This window comes from Callorhinus ursinus, unplaced genomic scaffold (genome assembly GCF_003265705.2).
Source record: "Callorhinus ursinus isolate GAN/ISIS: 27379988/994484 unplaced genomic scaffold, GSC_fseal_2.0 scaffold19, whole genome shotgun sequence".
Lineage (NCBI taxonomy): Eukaryota > Metazoa > Chordata > Mammalia > Carnivora > Otariidae > Callorhinus > Callorhinus ursinus.
In genome coordinates, this window is record NW_027397081.1 from 734205 (window position 1) to 758346 (window position 24142).

Here is a 24142-nt window from a genome sequence, read left to right on the forward strand (position 1 = left end):
TCCCGACCTCGGTCAGGACAAGGACGGAGAGGAACCGCCCCGCCGGCCACGCGGGCCGCGCCTCAGGCTCGCGGGACTCCCCCGGCCGCCTCACCAGGGGCTGGCGGCGTGCGCGGCGCCGAAGCGGCTGCGCGCCCGGCGTGTCCCGCGAGGGCCCGGCCTCTGATTTCATTCTCGGAAGGCGCGCGGCGGCCCCCGCCCCGCCGCGCACACCCCGCCCCGCGTCCGCAGGGACCCGCCGGCCGCGCCCACGCCCGGGGCCCGCCGCTACTGCCCCTGCCCCCGGAACGGGAGCCGACGGGTTTCAGACAAGACACACACGGAGCGATGACAGGGTGGACGTGACTCTCAGGAGACGAGAAGTCCCGACCGTCACCAACCGTCCATTAACGCCCCGCCGCTCTCCCGGGCGCTGCCACCCCGCGCGCAGGCGCAGACGCAGGCGCAGGCGCAGACGCAGACGCAGGCGCAGGCGCAGGCGCAGGCGCCGGCACCCCCGCGGAGGGATTCCGCGGGGCGCGCGGCACTGCCGCAGGCTTCCCGACCGCCCGACCCCGCGACTCGGGGCGTGCCACGGTGCCTCAGGAGGATGTGCGGCGCGGAGGGAGAAAGACAGCGCCGCGCCGGCGGCGGGACGGGGCCGCCCGCCGAGGAAGGCGCGTCCGGCCGCTCTCTGACGCAGACTCTCGGCGCCCCGGCGGGGCGCTGACGTCAGCGTGCGTCAGCGTGCGTCAGCGCGTACCCCGCCTGGGCGGGGGCTCAGGACGCCGGAGCCGCGTCTCCGGGGATCGCCGCCGTTCGGGCTCACGGGAGGGCGTCGGCCGTCGCGCCGTTTCCGCGCGTGCTGCGCCGGCCCCGCGGTGAGTGCGGCCCCCCTGCCGGCGCGGGTCGGGGCGCGGGCGGGCCGGCCGAGGGCGCCGGGCGGGCGGGGGGGGGGGCGGGAGGAGGCCGCGGCCCCTCGGCCAGGGGGCAGGGGCAGGGGCGCGGCGGGCTGCGGGCTCTCCCCGCTCGCGGACGCTGCGTCGTCCGTGGGGAGCCCTCGCCCCCGGGCTCGCGGGCGACAGCGGGCTTCAGGGCCCCGGCGCGGGGGCCGGACCGCACGGAGCTCTGGCGGCGTCCGCGCAGGGCGTGCAGCCGCGTCCCGGGCGCGGGGAGGGGGTGGGGGGGAGCCCTTCCTCGCCGGCCGGCCCCGCCGGGCTGCCGTGTGCTCGGAGCGCGGGGTGCCCACCGCCCGGGTCCCGTCGCCGAGGCCGGTGGTGCGGGTAGGTGTGCGCGCTGGCTTCGCACGGGGAGGGGTCTCTGTTCGCGAGCTCGTGGTGCGGTTCGCTCCTGGTCCTTTTGCCCGGTCCTCGACGTTCCTGCCCGACGCCTGCCGTGCCGTGCCGCTGGAGTGCAGGCCCTCCGTGGCAGCGCTGTCGGCCTTTGCGTGCAGCGCGCGGCCGGCCGAGGGGCTTTCCTTTAGCTGCTGGATGTTGTCGCCAGGAGAGGGGGGACCGGGAGCGAAGCAGCTGCCTACGGGGACGTGTCCGTCTGTCTGCAGAGGTGGACGTCTTTTAAAAGGACGCTTAGTGCTGCTGGGGGTATGTTGCACTTACTTTAATTGTTTTTCCAGTTAGAAAATTTTGGTGACAAGTTTCTGGGCTTAAGCTGTGTCATCTAAAGTGTAAATCATTTTTAGACTGTACTGAATACATTGAAAAGTCTAAGTTCTCTTTACCATGAAAATACAGTTTTCTGAAAGAGCTTTTTTTTTTTTTTCCTTTCAGATTAACAGCCTTGAAGAGTCTACTTTTTTCCCCCTCGTTTCTTTTCCCGGCAGTAATAAATCCCATTTTGGAGAGAACCAGAAACTTTATAAAGGGATATAGCTTGAATTTTGTGGAGTGTAATTTTGTGTATGAATTATAGTTCTAAAATATCAAGGGTTTTCAGAAAGAAGGCTAGTAGGGTTAATTATTGGTATATGGTGCATAAACAATTCTGTCCATAAAATATTATGCATAGATAACACTAGGAAGGATAAGTTGTATCTTGATAAGTTGATTTATCTGTACAAAATGAATGATTTAGATACATGATTTTTAAAGATAGGCTATTTAATTTTTAAACGCAGTGTTAAAGTTCCTGTTGTGGAAATTTTATGGTTAAATAGTTTGGAGAAAATACCTTCAGTTGATCAAGTATTATTGGTATGCAGAATGAGGAAGAAAGACAAATCATGATGCTGCAGGAAATGGAAACAAATACCGACAATATTTAACAGAGGTGGAAGAGGTAGCAGTTAGCTTGAAGCAAAATCTGACATCATACACACTAAAACAGGTGTAGGTTCAGCAAAGCTTGTGGGTGCTGATATCCTCAAAAGTTGTTTCTGAAGCTAGTACAACCCATTTAAGTAAATACTGTGGTGATAACCTGTGTGCAACTGGCCTTTAGATAATATGACCATATGAAGACTTTAATTCTTGTTTGCTAGAATAAAACAAGATTTTTGAATGGGCTTGAAAGAAACCTGCATATAGTTTTTCCCACTTGTAGCATAATCAGTAATTGGCTTGATAAACAGGCTTTGTAGCTTGTAACTAAAAGCATATTGAAGGCATAATTTAGGTACCCTATAATTATTTAGAATTTTGGGAATATCAACCTCCTCGAAAAATCAAGCAGTTTTAACATATTTCAGTAAGTGTGCCAATTTCTTTCAGGCCTTTATGTTAGTATTACACCAAATAATGAGCAATTAGCCCTTGGGTTACATAAGAGTTAATATAATCCGAAACAGTACTGGATGGTATCTTGGTAATTTAGGACAGATATTCGTCCCACCTGAGTGTAAACTCAGCATAAATCCCATAAGGAAGGTGTAGTGAATTTTACATAAGTAGAAGCCTATCGTTTGATTCTTTTATGTGGTAAAAAACTAAAATCGTGTGAAGATAGGAGAAATTTCAGGTGAAGGTTTTTGGACATTAAAAAGTAAAATCACTCATGCACAAAACTACTTCCCAAAGACTTGTCCCAGGTTCTTCATGTCAGAGAATTAAGAGGACCATGGAAGATAGCACGATCTTATCAAGTCAGACAGTTGGCAACAAACAAAAAATAAAATATGACTTTTCATGTGAACTCTATAGAATGTCTACATACTCAACGTTCCCCGCCGGCGTCCCCGTCTCAGAGAGGAGTCTGGCCCGGGCGGGGTTTTACTACACTGGTGTGAACGACAAGGTCAAGTGCTTCTGCTGTGGCCTGATGCTGGACAACTGGAAGCCTGGAGACAACCCTATTGAAAAGCACAAACAGCTCTACCCCAGCTGTAGTTTTATTCACAGTCTGGTTACTCTTACTAGCCGGGATTCCACCTTTAAGAATCCTTCTCCAACGAGGCACACTCTCACACATTCATTATCTCCCACTTTGGAACACGGTGGCTCATTCAGTGGTTCTCATTCCAGCCTTGCACCAAACCCTGTTAATCCTAGAGCAGTCGAAGACTTCTCCCCATTGAGGACTAACCCCTACAGTTACGCGATGAGTACTGAAGAAGCCAGGTTTCTCACTTACCACATGTGGCCGTTAACCTTTTTGTCACCATCAGACCTGGCGAGAGCTGGCTTTTATTATATAGGACCCGGAGACAAGGTAGCCTGCTTTGCCTGCGGTGGGACCCTGAGTAACTGGGAACCAAAGGATGATGCGATGTCGGAACACCGCAGACATTTTCCCAACTGCCCATTTTTGGAAAATTCTCTGGAGACGCTGAGGTTTAGCATTTCAAATATGAGCATGCAGACACATGCAGCTCGACTGAGGACATTTATGTACTGGCCGTCCAGTGTACCCGTTCGGCCTGAGCAGCTTGCAAGTGCTGGTTTCTATTACGTGGGTAAGAGGCGGACGTGTGGTTGTATGTTTTATCAAGTTCACTTTGTTTTACGTATGAGGATGTGGGTTTAAGTTCAGTCTTGTTTTCTTTAGGTCGCAATGATGATGTCAAATGCTTTTGTTGTGATGGTGGCTTAAGGTGTTGGGAATCTGGAGATGACCCGTGGGTGGAGCACGCCAAGTGGTTTCCAAGGTAATTGTGAAAGGTATTTCTACACAAAACTCTGCTTACAAGAAGTAGGTGTGCTTGTAGGATCTGTGTTTACATTTCAGTGTAGCAGAGCTGCTTTTATGCTGTTGGGGAATTGGTCTTTTAAAACACCAAATCTGGGACATCTGGCTGGCTCAGTCAGAGGAGTATGTGACTCTTGGTCTGGGGACCATTGAACCGCACAGTGGGTGTAGAGATTACTGAAAAACTTAAAATACACCGAATTTTAACATTAATTATTTTGATAAAAATGTTCTAGAATGTTTGCTTTTGTAAGTCATGTATTCAGAATATAGTTTAACTTGCTACTACTTTTTTTTTAAAGATTTATTTATTTGAGACAGCGAGAATGCTAGCGGGGGTGGGGGGAGCTTAGGGGGAGGGGAGGACAAGCAAATTCGATGCTGGGCTTGATCTTAGGCTTGATCCCAGGACTCTGAGATCATGACCTGATCAGCAGTCACGTGCCTAACCGACTGAACCACCCAGGCACCCCTAATTTAACTTACTCTTGAGGACTCATTTATAATTACGGCCATATGTTTTATCTGTAGGGTTCCCATTTTTGCTTTAAAGAAGTCTTAAGGATTACAGAGATGTGTAGAATAGCATGAAAGAACATATGTTGGAAAAAGAAAAGGAGAATAAGAAGGGACATAAAATGTTCTAGAAAAAGGCAAATAACAAAAATCATAATGAAAGCTGATTAAGTCTCATTATAATTGTAATTTTTTTTCTGTGCAGTTTATCTTGTGATAAGATCTTGTGATATCTTACTCACTGTCTCTAGCAGTATGTCCTGTTTTCTACTGTAGCCCACAAAGAATTGAGAGGCAGTATTGTTCGTGGAAGTAGAATCAGAAATTAATTCTTCATTTTTGAGGAGCTATGTGAACTTGGACAAGTGGTGTGACCCATTTGAAACTCTGTCCTTATCTGTATAATGGGGGCATTGGACTAGATAATTTTTTTTAAATTGTGGTAAAAAAATACGTAATGAAATTTACCATTTTAACCATTTTTAAGTCCATAGTTCTGTGGCATTAAGTACGTTCACATTGTTCCTCCGTCATTACCACCGGACTTTCTCATCTTCCCAAGCTTGTACTCATCACACGAACTCCCCATCCCTGCCCCCTGCCCCCCAGCCCCTGCAGCCACGGTTCTCCTTTCTGTCTCTCTGCATCTGACTAGATACCTCCCATTAGTGGGATCGTACAGGACAGTGTTTTGACCTGTGAGTGCCTTTCATAATGATGAGGAATCTCTTGAACCCCTTCAGGAAATTAAAACGTCTTGTTGTCATTTTTTTACATAAAGATAAACTTGAAGTATTTTATTATGGATCATCAGTACATTGTTAAAAGTTGTATTTAAAAATTTTATCTTTAATGTTCATAATATAACAAGGTGAAATTTGACTTTAACTCTCAAAAGTGACATATTTTGTTTATTTAGGAAAAAGTGTATTTTGTCAGAATTTTAAATGACTATGCTTGGCTCTATGGGATTGTGTACAAGAAATTTGAAATTTACTAATAACAGTATTAAAAAGACAAAAATAGCTTTCCAGTTCCAGTGTTTGAATTACTGCATTTTGTCCCTAATAAAACAAAACAAAACAAAATCTTGGTTTATTTCCATAATTTGTGTTTTGTTTTAGATGGTTAAAGGAAAAAGGCCTAGGGTGCTTTGTGTAAACATTTCGGAAGACAGCAAATTTTGATTGTGGATAACCTTTAATCTCAGTAAATGGAAAACCAGAATGGATAACAGTTTCAGTGTAGATGTTCATTTGTCACATGTTTGAGTGCTGGCTGGAGGACGTTTTCGATGCTGGAGATGAAGACAACAGTTTCTGTCTTTACTGAACTTCTTAGAGGAGGGGGGAGACGAGCCAGGGCTCGTTGCACTTGCTGCTTTGATCCTAATGAAGGTCAGTCAGTCCCAGAATAAAAATAATTTGAAACTGTCAGGCGACTGAGAACGTCGAGAGAGCTAGCTGTTTTATCTCCTTGACAAACAAGCCGTGAGCCTGCTTCCACGATCCCTACTGATCAGCCAGTCAGCAGTTGAAGGGCGTTGGGTTGTTTCCAGCTTGGAGCGGTAAGCAGTAAAGCCACCATAAACGTTAATAAACGTTTGTGACGGATGTTTTCATTTGGCTTGGGTGAGTAGGTAGGCGTGGGATTGGTGGGTTGTGTGGCAAGTTCTCACCTCCTCAGGACTGCCATGTTGTTTTCTTAAGTGGCTGTGCTGTTATAGGTTCCTGCCGGCAGCCTGTGAGGTCTCCCGGTGTCTCACATCCTTAACTGTGATTGGGATCATCAGTTTAGTGTGGCCATCCCAGTAGGTGTGGTGTGATACTTCTCTGCGGTTTTAATTTAATATTTCCTTAATAATTAATGAAGGTGAGCGGCTTATTTGCCTTCTACATACCTTTGGTAAAATGTCCAAATCTTTTGCCCATTTTAAAGTTTTTTTTTGTTTTTTTTTTTAATTACTAAGTTTTGAAAGTTCTTAATACATTTTGGGTACAAGTTCTTTAACAGGTGTGTTTTGCCAGTTTTCAGTTTGTGGCTTGTCTTTTCATTGTTTTAACGTTGGCTTTTGAGGATGTCATTTTATCAGTTTTATCTTGTATGGATTATGCTTTTGGTCTCTTAGTTTAGTGACCTAAGGACAAAAAGATTTGCTACTGTCTTCTAGGAGTTGCATTGTGTTGGGTTTAACATCTCGGTCTCTGATTCATTCTTAGTTTTTGCACGCAGCATGGTATAGGTGGAGGCTCGTATTTTGCGGGTCGGTACTGAGCTGTTCAGCAGCAGTTGATTGAGACACTGAAGGGATAAAATGGAAGTAGCTGTTAGGTGAGCTTCTTGGAAGGCCCTTGAGCAGCTCTTGCAGTTTGTGAACAAGTTTTTGGGAAACACCGTCATATTGCATATAGACGAAAATATTTCTCTGTGTTTTGGAGGGAGGGTTTGTGCTTCAGTGGTAATGGAAGAGGGGACCCCAGAGATAGATAAGCAGTTATTATGTTGTGAAGGATCATGTTTTAGGAATATTAATTACAGCTTCTGAAACTATGTGAAACCCCAAAGTAAATTGTCCATAACAGCATTTTTCAAGTCTTAGCTTGTGCTCCTTTGAGGTCTGAACCCTTTTATTATTATTCGTTAATGTGAGTAAATAGAAAATACCAGAAAGCATCAGCATGTAGTAAGAGTTAGTAGTGTTTTACGAGGATTTACGAGGATTTTTTTCCTGCTTGATGTGTACTAGGTTGTGATGTAAAATGGTTATACTGTGGAGCACAATGAGAGAGTTTGAAAGCCACTTTTCTAGAAGATCAGGGTTTTTTTTTTTTGGTATAAAACACTTTTTAAAAGTAATTTTCGTCTTCTGTTATAGGTGTGAGTTCTTGATACGCATGAAAGGGCAGGACTTTGTTGATGAGATTCAAGCTCGGTACCCTCACCTTCTTGAGCAGGTGAGTAACTTTATATTTGGCAACGCTGAATTCTCCTAAATGATAATGACAAAGATAATTATTAGGAGTAATATTTACATTTGTTTTCTTATTAAGTATGGTTAGTTGCTTTATATCCAGCTAATGACACATTTAATTTTTATTTTTGTAACTATCTTCAGGGCTTTTTAAAAATTTTTAGGGGTGTGCCTGGCGGCCTAGTTGGTTGAGCATCCAACTCTGGATTTTGGCTCAGGTCATGATCTTGGGGTTATGTTGGGCTCCATGCTCAACGGGGAGTGTGCTTGAGATTCTTTTTCTCCCTCAGCCCCTTCCCCTGCTCGTGCTCACTTGCTCTCTCTCAATAAATCTTAAGGAAAAAAAAAAGATTTCTTGCTTTTAGGCTTCTGAAAAATCACCCAGTCTCCCACTGTACAAATTTGTGGTGGGATTGAAGGAGGATCTGTAGTGTCTCCTCCATCTTTTCCAGAAAAATAAATAAACAAAAACAACTTGTTAGGAGTTTGGAGCCTCTGAGAGTGATCCAGCTGAAATATCTTTTAAATGGAATGAGGAATCATTATTTTTTTCCTCCTTTTCTGAAACTAGAGAAATACTTGAACTCTAATTTGGAAGTAGGTAAAGTTTAAGGGGATTTTTATTGATGATTAACGTTAAATAGAGCAAAGTAAGTATAAATTACCTAGTTTTCAGAAGAGTATATATGTTACTTAAGGTAAACTTATTGTTACTCTGTTTAAGGTTGTCTGAGATTTTTTATTTTACTTATTTTTCTCCTGTTTCATAGCTTTTGTCAACATCAGATACTTCTGGAGATGAAAATGCTGATCCACCAAGTATGTATGAAAATATTCCAAATGTAGAATGGGACTTTTTCTAAGAATGTTAAGCACACAAGTATATAAACAGGATTTGATTCCTGAGGACGTAGGAAAAAGTGTTGGGAAGTTAACTAATAAATATTACGTGTCTACTAAGATTGATGACGTTTTTACAGCATTCTAACAAGTATACTAATCTTTGTTCTTCAAGTGCTAACCTTCCAACTGGGGAAACAGGACATATGGAGAAGAGAAATAACCATCACTGATAACTCAGTACTGGATGAGAAGTATGAACAGGAACCCCTCCAAAGAGAAAAGTTTGCTATAAGCCAGTATGTTTGGAAAGGGCCAGTTGACGGATGAGTTAAGAACTGGGCTAGATTTTAGCTATTTGTTAGGTGTGTAGTATTTTAGTGCAAGGATAGGAAAAGATCTGGTTAGAACTTAGTTTTGGCCACATCTGGCATTTGGTTAATGTATGTAATTTTCATATGTTAGGGTGTCCAAAATAATGAAGGTAACAGTGCACCATTTCTTGGCAGATAGCATGACCCAGATGACTCAGGAGGGTTGTTGAGGATTTGGAGTTGGTGTTTGACGTGGTAACTGCCTCCTGTGTGAGAGAGCTGGAAGAGAGAGGGCTGACTGTTCTCACTTTAAGTTTATGACCACAGCTTTCCATGGGCCGCCCTGCCACCCTGTGCCACTCCCCATACAATGACTGTCAAATTTTCTCTCTTTGGAAGGTTCTACGCTTTCTTCCCTGACTTAGGCACAGCTCATAATCTTGCGTCACTGAGGAAGTAAACACAATCGGAAGAGAGCTACTCCCATTTCCTCCCAGCAAAGCCACCAGTCTGAGATGTATCCATACCACTCGCCTTTCTGTGCTTTTCTTGAAGGAACTAAGGCCAACTTTTCTACTTGTCCTTTGTCCTCTGAACCTCAAACCTGCTGCCAGCGTAAGAACTTGGCTTTGGCAGTGGTCTTCCCTTTCTGTCTCGTAGCATCAGGTTTTCAGTCTCTAGACTATTTCAGCGTTTGGACCTAATGTACTGTGACCAGCCCTGAGAAGACCCTTAACCTGTGCCCTCTTCCAGCTCCTTCCTCACTTCCTCGCTTCCCCTTACGACAAAATGTGTACAAAGATTCATCTGTGCGTACTCTCTTCTTTTCCATTCTTTCTGAACTTACTGTACTGAAAACTACTCTTGTTAGGGTCCCTAAGAACCACTGTCTTAGTAGATCCACTGCTTGACCTGTTACCAGCATTCGAAACAGTTGAGTGCTTCATCCCTTTCTCCCCCAGCTTTACTGGGATAGGGTTCACATACGACACTGTGTAAGTTTAAGGTAAGAGGTGGCATGATTGGTACACATACGTTGCTAAATGATTACCAGGTTAAGATAAACACATCGGTCACCTAACATAATTTTGTTTTTTTGTGTGGTAAGAATATTTAAGATTTACTCTTTTAGTAACTTCCAAGTGTGTAATACAATATTGTGAACTATAGCCGGTACTCTGTATATTCTCAGAAATTACTCATCTGGTAAAGTCCATCCATATTATTGCAAATGGCAGGGTTTTCTTCTTTTTTATGGGTAAATAATATTCTGCACATATTACCATGTTTTCTTTATTCAGATCTGCTGATGAACACCTAGAGGTTGTTCTCATGTATTGGCTGTTGTGAATCATGCTGCAATGAACAGGGGAATGCAGATAAATCTTTCAGAAAGTGATTTTGTTTCCTTCTGATAAATACACAGAAGTGGGATTGCTGGATCATAAGGAAGTTCTATTTTTTTCTTTTTAAAAATTTTTAAAATTTATTTGAGAGAGCGTGTGTTCGCAAGTGGGAGGAGGTACAGAGAGAGAGGCAGAGAATCTAAAGCAGACTCCTGCTGAGCACAGAGCCTGACACTGGGCTTGAACTCATGACCCTGAGATCATGACCCAAGCCGAAATCAAGAGTCAGACGTTCAACTGACTGAGCAACCCAGGTGCCCTGGGAAGTTCTATTTTTAATGTTTTGGGGGAATCTCCATACTGTTTTCCACAGGGGCTGCATTACTTTACATGTCCACTAACAGTGTAAGAGGCTTCCCTTTTCTGCATCCTTGCCAACACTTGTTTCTTGGGTTGTTGATTTTAGCCATTCTGACACCTGTGAGGTAGTATCTCATTGTGGTTTTGATATGTATTTCCCTGATGATGAGTGATGTTGAGCATCTTTTCGTGTGTCTGTTGGCCATTTGTATGTCTTCTTTGGGAAAATGTTATTCATGTCTTCTGCCCATTGTTTAGTTGGGTTTTTGGTTTTTTGAGAGTTGAGTTTTAGAAGTTCCTTGTATATGTTGGATATTAACCCTTTAGCAGAGAAGTCATTTGCAAATATCTTCTCCCATTCGGAAGGTTGCCTTTAGTTTTGTTGACTGTTTCCTTTGCTGTGTGGAAGCTTTTTATCTTGATGAAGTCCCAGTAGTTCATTTTTGCTTTTGTTTCCCTTGCTTCAGGTGACATGTCTAGTAAGAAGTTGCTATGGCTGATGTCAGAAAGTTTGCTGCCTGTGTTCTCTTCTAGGATTTTGCTGGATTCCTGTCTCACATTTAGGTCTTTCATCCATTTTGAGTTCATTTTTGTGTGTGGTGTAAGGAAATGGTCCAGTTTCATTCTTTTGCATGTGGCTGTCCAATTTTTCCGACACCATTTGTTGAAGAGACTGTCTTCTTTCCATTGGATATTCTTTCCTATTTTGTTGAAGGTTACTTGACCATGGAGTTAAGGGTCCATTTCTGGGTTCTCTTCTGTCATATTGATCTATGTGTCTGTTTTTGTGCCAGTACTATGCTGTCTTGATGATCACAGCATTGTAATATAGGCTGAAGTCCAGAATTGTGATGCCGCCAGCTTTGCTTTTCTTTTCCAATATTCCTTTGGCTATTTGGGGTCTTTTCTGGTTCCATACAAATTTTAGGGTTGGTTGGTCTAGCTCTGTGAAAAACGCTGGTGGTATTTTGATAGGGGTTGCATTGAATCTGTAAATTGCTTTAGGTAGCATAGACATTTTAACAATATTTGTTCTTCCAATCCATGAGCATGGAATGTCTTTTCATCTCTTTGTGTCTTCCTCAGTTTCTTTCATAAGCGTCCTGTAGTTTCTAGAGAACAGATCCTTTACCTATTTGGTTAGGTTTATTCGTAGGTATCTTAGGGTTTTGGTACGATTGTAAATGGGATCAATTCCTTGATTTCTGTTTCTGCTTCATTATTAGTGTATGAAAATGTAACAGATTTCTGTACGTTGATGTTTTATATCTGTTCTAGCAGGTTTTTGGTGGAGTCTTTCAGGTGTTTATGTCATCTGCAAATAGTGAAAGTTTGATTTCTTCCTTGCTGATTTGGATGCCTTTTATTTCCTTCTGTTGTCTGACTGCTGAGGCTGGGACTTCCAGTTCTGTGTTAAATAGTAATGGTGAGAGTGGCCATCCCGGTCTTGTTCCTGACCTTAGAGGGAAAGCTCTCAGTTTTTTTCCAGTGAGGTTGATATTAGCTGTGGCTTTTTCACACATGGCCTTTATTATGTTGAGGTATGTTTCCTCTAAACCTTTGCTGAGGGTGTTTATCATGAATGATGTTGTACTTTGTCAGATGCTTTTTCTGCATCTATTGGAGTGATCATATGGATCTTAATCTTTCTCTTCAGTATCACACTGATTGATTTACGAATATTGAACTACTCTTGCAGCCCAGGAATAAATCTCACTTGATTGTGGTGAATGAGTCATTTAATGTACTGTTGGATTCGACTTGCTAATATTTTGTTGAGAATTTTTGCATCCATATTCATCGGGTATCAACCTGTAGTTCTCTTTTTTGGTGGGGTCTTTGGTTTTGGTATCAGGGTAATGCTGGCCTCATAGAACGAATTTGGAAGTTTTCCTTCCTTTTCTATTTTTTGGAATAGTTGAGAAGAATAGGTATTACTTCTTCTTTAAATGTTTGGGAGAATTCCCCTGGGAAGCCATCCGGCACTGGACTCTTAATTTGTTTAGGGGATTTTTTTTTTTTTTAAGATTTTATTTTATTATTTGAGAGAGAGAGAATGAGAGATAGAGAGCACGAGAGGGAAGAGGGTCAGAGGGAGAAGCAGACTCCCCGCAGAGCAGGGAGCCTGATGCGGGGCTTGATCCCGGGACTCCAGGATCATGACCTGAGCTGAAGGCAGTTGCTTAACCAACTGAGCCACCCAGGCGCCCTGTTTAGGGGATTTTTGATTGTTGATTCAATTTCTTTGCTGGTTACGGGTCTGGTCAGGTTTCCTGTTTCTTCCTGTTTTAGTTTTGGTAATTTATATGTTTTTCATAATAATCTCTTAGAATTGCTTGTATTTCTGTGGTGTTGTGATTTCTCTCATTTGTGATTTTATTTATTTGGGTCCTTTTTCTTTTTTGCTAAGTCTGGCTAGGGGTTTATCAATTTTATTCTTTCAAAGAATCTGCTCTCAGTTTCACTGACCTATTTTTTTTTCTTTATCATTTATTTCTGCTCTGATCTTTGTTATTTCCCTCTTGCTGGCTTTAAGACTTCTTGCTTCTTGTTCTTCAGCTCCTTTAGGTGTAAGGTTAGGTGTATTTGAGACTTTTCTTGCTTCATGATGTAGGCTTGTATTGCTACATACTTCCCTCTTAGGACCACCTTTGCTGCATCCCAAAGGTTTTGAACCATTGTGTATTCATTTTCATTTGTTTCCATGTAGTCTTTTATTTCTTTGATTTCCCGGTTGACCCATTCATTCCTTAGTAGCATGTTTAACGTCCATGTATTTGTGGTCTTTCCAAATTTTTTCCTGTGGTTGACTTGCAAGTTTCATAGTGTTGTGGTCTGATAATATGCATGGTATGATCTCAGTCTTTTTGTACTTGTTGAGACCTGTTTTGTGACCCAGTATGTGAACTCTTCTGGAGAACGTTCCATGTGCACTCTAGAAGAATGTGTATTCTGCCGTTTGAGGATGGAATGCTCTGAATATATCTCTGAAGTCCATCTGGTCCAGTGTGTCTTTCAAAGCCATTGTTTCTTGTTGATTTTCTGCTTAGATGATCTGTACATTGATGTGAGTGGGGTGTAAAGCTCCTACTCTTACTGTATTATTTCAATGAATTTCTTTGTTCTGATTTGTTTTATGTATTTGGGTGCTTCCAAGGTGGGGGCATAAATATTTACAATTGTTAGATCTTCTTGTTGGATAGACCCACTAATGATGATATAGTGACCTTCTTCCTCTCTTGTTACAGTCCTTAGTTTAAAATCTGGTTTGTCTGAAAAAAATATTGCTTCTCCAGCTTTCTTTTGATGTCCATTTGTGTGATCAGTGGTTCTCCATCTCCTCATTTTCAATCTGGTGGTGTCTTTAGGTCTAACATGTGTCTTTGGTAGGCAGCATATAGGTGGGTCTTGTTTTTTTTTTTTTAATTTTTTAATTTTTTTAAAAGATTTTATTTATTTATTTGACAGAAAGACACAGCGAGAGAGGGAACACAAGCAGGGGGAGTGGCAGAGGGAGAAGCAGGCTTCCCATGGAGCAGGGAGCCCAATGTGGGGCTCTGTCCCAGGACCCCGAGATCACGACCTGAGCCAAAGGCAGACATGTAACGACTGAGCCACCCACGCGCCCCTTGTTGTTGTTGTTTTTTTTTTTTTTAATCCATCCTGACGCATGTCTTTTGATCGGAGCTATTAGTCTATGTACATTCAGAGTAATTATTGATAGATTTGAATTTAGTGCATTTTATTATTTGTGTTTGTTTCTAGAGATTTTCTCTGCTCCTTTCTTGTCATTTTGATCTTTCTTTTCATCTCAGAGTCCCCTTTAGTAGTATTTCTTGCTGGACTGGCTTATGATTATGACCTCCTTTGGTTTTGTTTGGGAAACTCTTCATCTTTCCTTCTATTCTGAATGATAGCCTTACTGGGTAGAGTATTCTTGGCTGCAGATTTTTCCCATTCAGCACGTTGAATAATACATCATGCCACTTCCTTCTGGCCCGCCCAGTGTCTGCGGGGAGATCTGCAGCTAGTCTTATGGGTCTTCCCTTGTAAGTTAAGGACTTCTTTTGTTGCTTTTAAGACTCTTTCTTTGTCACTGTGGTTTGCAAATTTTCCTCCAGTATGTCTTGGTGTTGGCCTGCTTTTGTTGATTTTGATGGGCATTCTCTGTGCCTTCTGGATCTGGATGTCCGTTTCCTTCCCCAGATGAGGAAAGTTTTCTGCTGTTATTTCCTCACATAAACCTTCTGCCCCCTTTCCTCCTCTTCTCCTGGGACTTCTGTCATACCAGCGTTATGATGTTTGACGGAGTCGCTGAGCTCCCCAAGTGTGTTCTCATGTTCCATGATTCTTCTTTCTCCTTTGTTCAGCGTCATTATGTTCCATCACTTTGTCTTCTGGATCACTAATTCGTTCCTCTGCTTCTTCTAGCCTGCTGTTCTTTGCATCAAGCCTGTCTCCATGATCGGTTGGTGCATTCTTCATCTCTGACTAATTCTGTTTTATTCTCTTATCTCTGCGGTAAGGGCCTCCCTGAAGTCTCCCATTCATTTCTCAAGCCCAGTGAGTATCCTCACAGTCGTTGCTTTAAATTCTCCATCGGGCATGTTACTTATATCAGTTTGGCTTAGATCTCTGGCCATGGCCTTATCTTGTTCTTTCATTTAGGAGAAATTCCTCTGTCTTGGCATCTTGTCTATGTCTCTTCCTTCTCTCTGTGTTAGAAAAGCCTGTTACATGACCCATTCTGAGACTATGAAGAAGAGGTCCTGCAGTGCCCAGGGCACGGTGCTTCAGGGAGTGTCTCAGATGTGTGCTGCATGCACTCTGCTGCTGTGGTTTGGCTGCTCTGTCCTTCGGGCCAGCGGTCTGCAGAGGCTCTCCTTGCCCGCTGTGGACAGTGTTTGGTCCCTGGCCTGAATGTGGCGAGTTTTAATGAGGTGTGCGCTGGTCTGCTTGTGAAATGAGACCTGACACCATCTCCACCAGAACTGAGGCCTTGCAGAAGTCCCTGGTTGGGAGACGTGGTATGGGCAGGGGTTTCCGTTTGTCTTCTGGGGAGGGGCCTGCTGCTCTGGGACTGAGCAAGCCTGCCGGAGGAGGGCCTTCCCGGCAGAGCGCAAGGGTGTGGGACCTGGTGTAAGCAGGTTAGGCGGCCAGTGTGGGCGCTGCGCTGTTTACTGCAGGTGGCTCCGTGTTTATGCTGAGGGGCGGGGAGGGAAGGGGGGCCAATGGGCTCCTTTGTTTCCAGAGAGGTGGCTCTGTGAACGCTGCCTCTCCAAGAAGAGCGAATAATCTCCCCGCTGCGTGCCCCAGGCATTTTCAGGTTTTCCAGATCACTGTTTCCATGCTGTCCACCTCTGGGTTGTTTGCCTGCCTCCTCTCCAGCGGTAGGGCAGTGCCCTCCAGGCTCTAGCTCAGCCAAGCCCGCTGACCTTGAAAACTCCAGGCTTTAATCCTGGCTGGTTGCGAGAACTCAAGAAATTCAGCCGTCGTTTTCCCAGACAGTAGCTTTGGGGAAACGTTCTCCTTGTGCGTTCCCCGGTGTGCCCCTGTCTCTCCCGCTTCTTTGCAACCAGGGCTCCCTGCCCTCTGCAGCCCCTGCATCCCTTTCTCCCCAGACCACGTCTCCGCACTTTGCACCTTCTTCGATGTGGCTTCTTCTCTCCCTTTAGTTGTGGAGTGTGTTCTGTCAGTCTTCAGGGTGACTTCTGGGGTATTTAGTATGATCTGATAGTTATCTAGCTGAGTTCGAGGGACGAGGTGAGCCTGAGGTCCCCTGTTCCACCACCGTTTTAGCTGTCCCTGCCCCTCTCCCCAATTTCGTGTCTGTTCATCAAGGATATTGGCCTGATGTTTGTTTTCATGTAATGTCCTTATCTGTCTTTACTGTCAGGGTGGCTGGCTTCATGAAATGGTTTTGGGATTGTTTCTTTCTCTGCAGGATGCTGAAAGAGGTTAAGAAGGGTTGGTGTTGATTCCTTTTAAAATCTTTGGTAGAATTCATCAGTGAAATCTGATTCCAAACTTTTCTTTGTTGTGAGATTTTTGATTACTGCATTAGTTATCATAGTTGTTACTGCTCTGTTGAGATACTTTATTTTTGCCTGATTCAGTCTTGGTTAAGTTGTAGGTTTCTAGGAATTTATCCATTTCATATATATCGTCCAGTTTCTTAGTATGTAGTTGTTCACAGTAGTCTCTTAGGAGCTTCTGCATATTTGGAGCATCATTTGTAATGTCTAATTTTGTATGAGTGCTCTCTTTTCTAGGTTGGTCTAGCTAGAGGTTTGTCAGTTTTCTCTTTTCAAAAAAACCAACTGTTAGTGCCATTGTTTTTTCCTTTTGTTTTTATAGTTTCTGTGGCATTTATTTCTGCTTTAATCTTTAATTAATTTTTCTTTCCGTTCACCATAGGCTTAGTTTGTTTGTTTTTATATTTTTGTTTTGTTTTTATTTTTAAACTAGTGAGTTTTCTTAAAATTCAGGGTAGTTAGTATACTGTGTTATATTTTTTGGGTATGCGCTATAATGATTTCATACGTGACTCAGTGCTCATCAAGATAAGTGTACTCTTAATCCCCTTCACCTGTTTCACCGATCCCCCACTTTATTTTCCTGTATTCTGGATGTATAAATTAAGCGGGGTTTTTTTTTCCTGTTTTGTTTTTTTGAGAGCTTTCATTTTTTTTTTTTTTTGAAGATTCACTTACTTTAGCCTGTGCTGAGTGCATGTGGTGGGGGAGGGGCAGAGAGAGAATCTCAAGCAGACTCCCCAGTGCTGGGGAACCTGACTGGGGCTTGATCCCACGACCCTGAGATCACGACCTGAGCCAAATCTAAGAGTTGGATGCTTACCCAACTGTGCCCCCCCCCCCAGGCACCCTAGAGAGCTTTCATTTTTCTTAATTTAGGCATTTATTGCTAAAAACTTCCCTCTCAGAACTGCTTTTGCTCCATCCCCTAAGTTTGGGTATGTTGTGTTTTTGTTTGTCTCAAGTATTTTCTGATTTCATACTGATTTCCTTTCTAATCCATTGGTTGTTCAAGAGTGTGTTGTCTGATTTCCCTGTATTTGTGAATTTGTTAGTTTTCTTCCTGTTACTGATTTCTAGTTTTATGCCATTGTAGGTGGAAAAGATACTTGATGTGATTTCAGTATTTTTAGTTTGTTAAACCTGGCTTTGAGGAGAAGCTAGGATCTGTCCTGAGGACTGTTCCATGAGAGCTTGAGAAGCATGTGTTCTGTGCTGCTGAGTGAGGTCCACTTGGTGTAGATTGTTGTTCAGGTTTGTGGTTTCCTTATTAATCTTGTGTCTGGGTGCTCTGGCCAACATTGAAAGTGGGCTACTGAAGCCCCCTGCTTGTAGGTATTAGTCTCTTTTCCTCAGTTTAGTGTTGTTAATATGTGCTTTAAATATATTTTTTAAAGATTTTATTTATTTGAGAGAGAGAGCTGGGGGAGGGGCAGAGAGAGAGAATCTCAAGCAGAATCCCCCATGGGCACAGAGCCTGGGGCAGGGGTCAATTCCTTGACCCTGAGATCACAACCTGAGCTGAAATCAAGAGTCAGCTTAACCAGCAGATCCACCCAGGTGCCCCTGCTTTAAATATTTAGGTGCTCCGGTGTTCAGCACACACATCTGTGCACTTGTTGTGTCCTCCTGGTGCACCGGCCCCTTCGTCCCGATGTAGCGACCCTCTCTGTCTCTTCTCACTGATATTTGGCCGAAAGTCTAACTTGTTAGGCAGCCACTCTTCATTTCTTTGGTTGCCATGTGCATGGAATATTTTTTTCCATCCCTTCACTTTTCAGCTTGCCAGAGTCTCTTGTAGGAGGCATATTGCTGGGTCTTGTTTCTTTAAATATATTTAGCCATTCTGTGTCTTTTGATTAGAGAATGTAGTTTATTTCATTTACATTTTAAAGTAAATACCGGTCCTCTTAAGACTTCTTATAATGATTTTTTTTCAGTTCCTTTGTTCATTTCTTCTCTTGCTGTAGTCCTTTTTTAGTTATTTTCTGTCATAGTGTGCTTTAACTATAGGTTTTGTCTTTGTGTTCACTGTGATTTTCACCTAAAACATCTTAAGAGATGGAGTCGTTGCTTTACGCTGGTTAACAACTTAAGACTTCGACTTATCTTCACCGCACATTTTGCACTGTTGATGTCTTCTGATATGGATCCATTAACAAGTTATTTTAGCTGTAGTTACTAATATTATTGGTTTTTTAACTTTCACGCTAGAGACGCAGTAATAGTAGAGGGTATGCTGAATTTGACTCCACATTTACGTTTACCAGGAAATTATACTCTTGGGTGTGTTTCCATGTTGCTATTTAGTGTCCATTTCAGCTTGCACATAACCTGTTAGCATTGGTTGTAGGGCAGGTTTAATGTTGAATAACTCCTTCAACTTTGGTTTTCTGGAATGTCTTATCTTTTTTTTTCATTTCTGAAGGATGGTTTTGCCTTTATTATTGGTGTGGTTTTGTTTTCCGAGTCCGTCTCAGCTGCCCTGCACGATCTCTGTCGGGCAGTGTGTGGAGAGACTGAGGGTGTCCCTTGTATGTGAGCAGTCATTTTTTTCTTGCTGTTTTCGAAGTTCTCTCTCTCTCTTTTCACATTTTGACTATTACACATTTGAGAATAATGTTTGGGTTGATCATGCTTGTGGTTCTTTGATTTTATTGTTGCTGGAGAATACAATAACAGAACTGGAAAATCTCTCCCATGATTTGGGAAATTTTCAGCTATTACGTCTTTAAATAAACTTTATGCCCCTTTTTCTCCTCTGGGACTCCTATGAGGTGGATGTTCATTTGTTTGGCGGTGTCTCATAACTTGCATAGACTTTCTTCACTCTTCCATTCTTTTTTGTTTTTGTTCCTATAACTGGCTGATTTCAAATAATCTCCCTTCGAGTTCTCTGATACTTTCTTCTCTGTGGTCAGATCAGTTGTTGAAGCTCGTGCCTCAGTTTTCCAGTTCTGTTGTATTCTTCTGCTCGAGGATTTCTGTTTGGTTCTTTCTTGTGGTTTCTTTTTCTATATTAAACTCCTGAAATGTATTTCTGAAATGTATTATTATTTCTTTTAGTTGCCTATCTTTGTTCTCTTGAATTTCGTTGAGTATAAGATGATAATATTTAGTTTGTTGTCAGGCAGATTGTAGATTTCCATTTCTTCGGGGTAAATTACTGGACCTTTCTTGGTTTCCTCTGGTGTTGTCCTATTGCCTGTTTTGCATGATATGAGCAGCCTTTCATTGGTGTCTGTGCATTTGAAGAAAGAAGCACCTCTTCTAGTCTTTACAGACTGGTTTTGGCAGATAAAAGACCTTTTCCTGTCAGTTCCCTTGGAGGATACATGGTTGGAACCAGTTTTGAGGCTGTTGCTTGGTCTGTGGTGGGATCTGTGCTTGGTGGGCTTGTTACCAGCACTCAGGCTGGCGTGGTTTCTGTCTGGTCCCTTGATGGGTGGTACTGTCTCTAGTACATTGTTCTACAGGATGTTGGGATCCAGATCTGCTGCAGGGTCCACAGACGGCAGGACTGTTACCAGATATGCAGATGGGTGTGGCTCCACCTAGGTCTGTGCAAGGACTCCTGTCTGGAGCAGGAAGGGGTCCTGGACCATGGCTGAGAGGGGCGGGAACTGAGCCTGAGGGCTGTTTCTGGTTCTACAGCCAAAATTGAGGTCTGCAGACTTGGCTGTGGAGGCGCAGGTGCGCATGTCTACCGCCAGGTGCTTTGGTGGGCAGGGCTGCTTCCTGATGGCATTTGGAGAGGCTGGAGCTGTTGCAGGATCTCTTGAGGCGCAGACAGGAGCTCCAGGTGTGCACTGGCCAGTGTGTCCTGCTGCGTCCCTGTGCTAGCAGGACTGTTTGCAGATTGAGGCTGGGATAGGTTGGTCCTTCCAATTCTGCATTCTGACTGAATTTGGTGGATTTACCTCCAGGGGCTCCCTGGACTATGGTGGGATGCAGTTCACAGGCAATTTCAGTGTCTGCAGCTGGAACTGAGGTCTGTGTGTCCGTATGCTAAAGCATGGGTAGGCCTGGGTCCTCATTCTTTTGTGTAGGGTGCTGGTGACAGGATCAAGCCAAGTGGACCTGTAGCCAAGTCCTGAGGATATGGAGGTTTCATAATCTTCTGCCTGGATCTCAAAGCTTTCACAAAGGCACCGTTGTTTGCAGGTGTATTCCAAATTGCTGTTGAGTCACAGTACAAGCGGGGGACATCTTACTTGGTAGTCTTGCTGACATGACTTTCCTGCATCCTTCTTAAGACACCTTCACTTGGCTTCCTGGACACCACATTCTTGGTTTTCCTCTATTTCTCTGGTTAATCATGAACAGTCTCCTTTCGTGGCTCCTTTTTCAAACCATAAATGATGGAGTACTTCTCACCACTTGGCCCAAATTTATTTCTTCATTTCCTTAGCTCCAGGCTGGCATGTCCAACTACATATTTAATCTCTACTTGATTATAATGGGTGTTTCAGGGTTAATACGATCAGAGCAGACCTTTTCTCCTGTCTTGGATCCCTCAGATTTGATCTTGTCTGGCCTTCCCCATCTCAGTTAATGGTACCCACCTACTGAGCTCAGAAAGTTGACTCAAGTCAGGCATCAACCCAGAATCTTCGTGTGTCTGTCCTTCTCCACAGGGCACTGTCAGCCCAGTCCATACTGCAGTCACCATCTTCGTGATGGCCTGGCCGGTCTCATTCCATCTCACATCATGAACGTTTATCACAGAGCTGCCAGAATCATCTTCTGAAAACACAGACCAGGTTTTATCATTCTTCACTTCAAATGCCTGCAGAACATTCTGTCACACCTAGAGTGAAAAATAAACTGGCTCTACACGGTCTGGGGATCACCCTCCTTTCTGACTGCCACTCACCACTTTATTTCTAGTTCTTTTTTTTTTTTTTTTAACATTTATTTATTTGACACAGAGAGCATGAGCGGGGGGAGCGGCAGGCAGAGGGAGAGGGAGAAGCAGACTCCCCGCTGAGCAGGGAGCCTGATGCAGGGCTCGATCCCAGGACCCCGGCATCGTGACCTGAGCCGAAGGCAGGTGCTTAACGACTGAGTCACCCAGGCGCCCCTTTCTAGTTCTTGAATGTCATGATTTTGTCTCGAATCGGGCTTTTGTGCTGCTCTTGTTGCCTAGAAGATTCCTCTCAGACATTCCCATGATCCTTCTTACGGCTCATGCGCTTGTTGTGCTGTTGCCTCTCCCCACAGGCTTGCGCCTGAGCCGTGAGCCGTGTGTGGGTGGCCGTGCTGCAGTCGTGTTTATTAGAGCACTTGTCCAGCAGAGGGCAGTCAGGCGTCTTGAAGGATGACGGCTTTTTGTAATTTCCGCCGACGTGCCGTACTGGTCAGAGTTGACCCAGTTCCCAGAAAGTGCTTCCCCGATCGCCCCATGTCACTGGTCCCCATCCCTCCTCGTTTCTTTCAGTCACCTCACACAGCTTTCTGTTCTCAGAGCGTCTGTCGTGATCACAGTCACGTGACTGCTTCAGCCACGTTTTGTTACTACGTTGTTAGACGTACTTTGCGTGAACGAATCTTCCACTTCACTCCCTCCATCGGTGTTATTCCCCCTGGTTTATCCGTCTGCCTCTCTAGATCCCGTTTATCCTTCAAGTCCAAATTCTGACGTCAGCTCTAATGAGGTCTTTGTTGATTTCCCCTGCTTTCCTGGGGTGTACCTACAGTCCTAGAGCATATTGGCTCCCAAAAATGACTGTACATCAGACTCATTTTGGGATTTTATTGTGTTTATTTATTTTTTTAGAGATTTTATGTATTTATTTGACAGAGATCACAAGTAGGCAGACAGGCAGACAGAGGGAGAGGGAGAAGCAGGGTCCCTGCTGAGCAAGGGGCCTGCTGTGGGACTCGATCCCAGGACCCTGGATCATGACCCGAGCCGAAGGCAGACGCTTAACCAACTGTGCCACCCAGGCGCCCCCATTTTGTGATTTTTCAAGAAGACATAGATTCCTAAGCCCTGTCCTTACAGAGTCTCTCACTGAGTAGGTTCCAAGATGTAATGCGGGAAGTGATATTTTAAAAAGTAGAGCATATTGTTACACTCATTTGATCCTCTTGTGTTCATAGTTTTGTGGGAATTACAGGTAATTGGTGCATGAATAGCTCATGTGGCTTACCAGGATATGAACAGTATGAGAGTAAAGACTGTGCTGTAGTCATGATTTTTCTCTGTATTTTGATATTTGTGGCATTAAGCATTGGTACATGTCTTTTCAAATAGTTGTCCATTTTGGCCCTGGAGAAAGTTCTTCAGAAGATGCAGTCATGATGAACACCCCCGTGGTGAAGGCCGCCTTGGAGATGGGCTTCAGTCGAAGTCTGGTGAGGCAGACGGTGCAGAGTAAGATCCTGACCACTGGGGAGAATTACAGAACCGTTAACGATATTGTGTTAGCGCTTCTTAATGCTGAAGATGAGACCCGAGAAGAAGAGAAGGAACAACAAACTGAAGAAATGGCATCAGGTACTCGGGAATGTTAGTCACTTGCCCTGTTTCTGCGAGGCTCGGAGGCCTGGGTGACCCGTCACAGGAGCGCTGGCATGTGTCCGCTACCTACTTGCAGGTGCTCCCCCTTCCGCATGGTGGGCCATGCTGGGAACTAGGCATGACAGCTTCCTTTCTGCGTTTCTGTTTCAATAAGGTCTGTGATTGGTGCCAATCAGATGATTTTAGTATAACTTCTTGAAGTGTATTACTTTCCTCGCTCATATATAACATTTATATTCTTTGAGAAAGGAAGAGTTGAAAGTTGAGTGCAGGTCTTATTTCAGTTTTTTAAAAAAATGTCCTTGAAATCATATTCTTAACATGGTATTTAACTCCGTGGTGCTTGCTCAGTGGTCCTTTGACAGAACATAGACCTGATGGTGAAGTCTTAGTTGCCGAGAGGCCCCTGCCTGGCCCAGAGTCAGTGGGGAGCTGATCAGGGAGCTGACTGTGGTGTTCATGCAGGGGACGCTCAGTCTGTTGAGTAATCGTTCCCCCAGGAAGTACGAACGGAGCACGCGCGCCCGTGCCCGACCCCATGCCTGTCGTAGCCGCGGTGCCTGCTCCCGGGGCTCGCGGCCGAGCTGTGGCGTCCAGCATGTAGCAGCTGCAGAGGCCAAGGCTGCACAGTGTTGAGGGGGGTGGGGGCTGGGAGACACTTTGTGTTGAAGCTGGTAAGTAATGCTAGGCATGGCTTAAGAGCACCTTATCGTGTGCTCATGGAGAGGAACGGTAAAGTCTGATTGCTAAATTGAGACAGATTTGCGTTTAAATCCTGGCTCTGTCAGAAAGCAGGTTGCGATTCTATGAGATGGAGGTAATAGTATGAATTGCATGGGATTCTGGGACAATTAAATGAGAAATTGCAAACAAAACATTTCAGCGTAGTGCCAAGCACATGGAAACGTTGTTTGTGAAGTAGATGGATGTGGGAGTGACGGCTCAGGGCACATAGCCAGGGGGCGGCGGGGCTGGCGTGGGGGCCTGGGTCTGTCCTTGCGGGACCGGTGAGACTCACACTGCAGCCATGCTCCTTCAGCACGGGGTGGGGAGAGTGTCATCAGGGGACTGGCCCCTTCAGCACGGGGTGGGGAGAGTGTCATCAGGGGACTGGC

The 24142-nt window shown here is 44.4% G+C and overlaps 1 protein-coding gene across 2 annotated transcripts in view; it reads left to right on the top strand.

Moving 5' to 3' along the window:
- Nucleotides 1-479: 479 nt before the first annotated feature.
- The window catches only part of BIRC2 (baculoviral IAP repeat containing 2), a 25727-nt gene continuing 2064 nt past the window's right edge, over nucleotides 480-24142 (top strand). Inside the window, exons 1-6 of one of the 2 annotated variants that reach the window (XM_025893801.2) lie at nucleotides 480-860; nucleotides 1767-3886; nucleotides 3979-4078; nucleotides 7511-7589; nucleotides 8377-8425; nucleotides 22761-23003. In XM_025893801.2, coding sequence (XP_025749586.1) covers nucleotides 2989-3886; nucleotides 3979-4078; nucleotides 7511-7589; nucleotides 8377-8425; nucleotides 22761-23003 — 1369 coding nt within the window. In that variant the 5' untranslated portion in view covers nucleotides 480-860; nucleotides 1767-2988. Of the gene's footprint in view, nucleotides 861-1570; nucleotides 1581-1766; nucleotides 3887-3978; nucleotides 4079-7510; nucleotides 7590-8376; nucleotides 8426-22760; nucleotides 23004-24142 lie in introns of those variants that run through there. The other variant, XM_073903653.1, reaches the window with a different exon arrangement.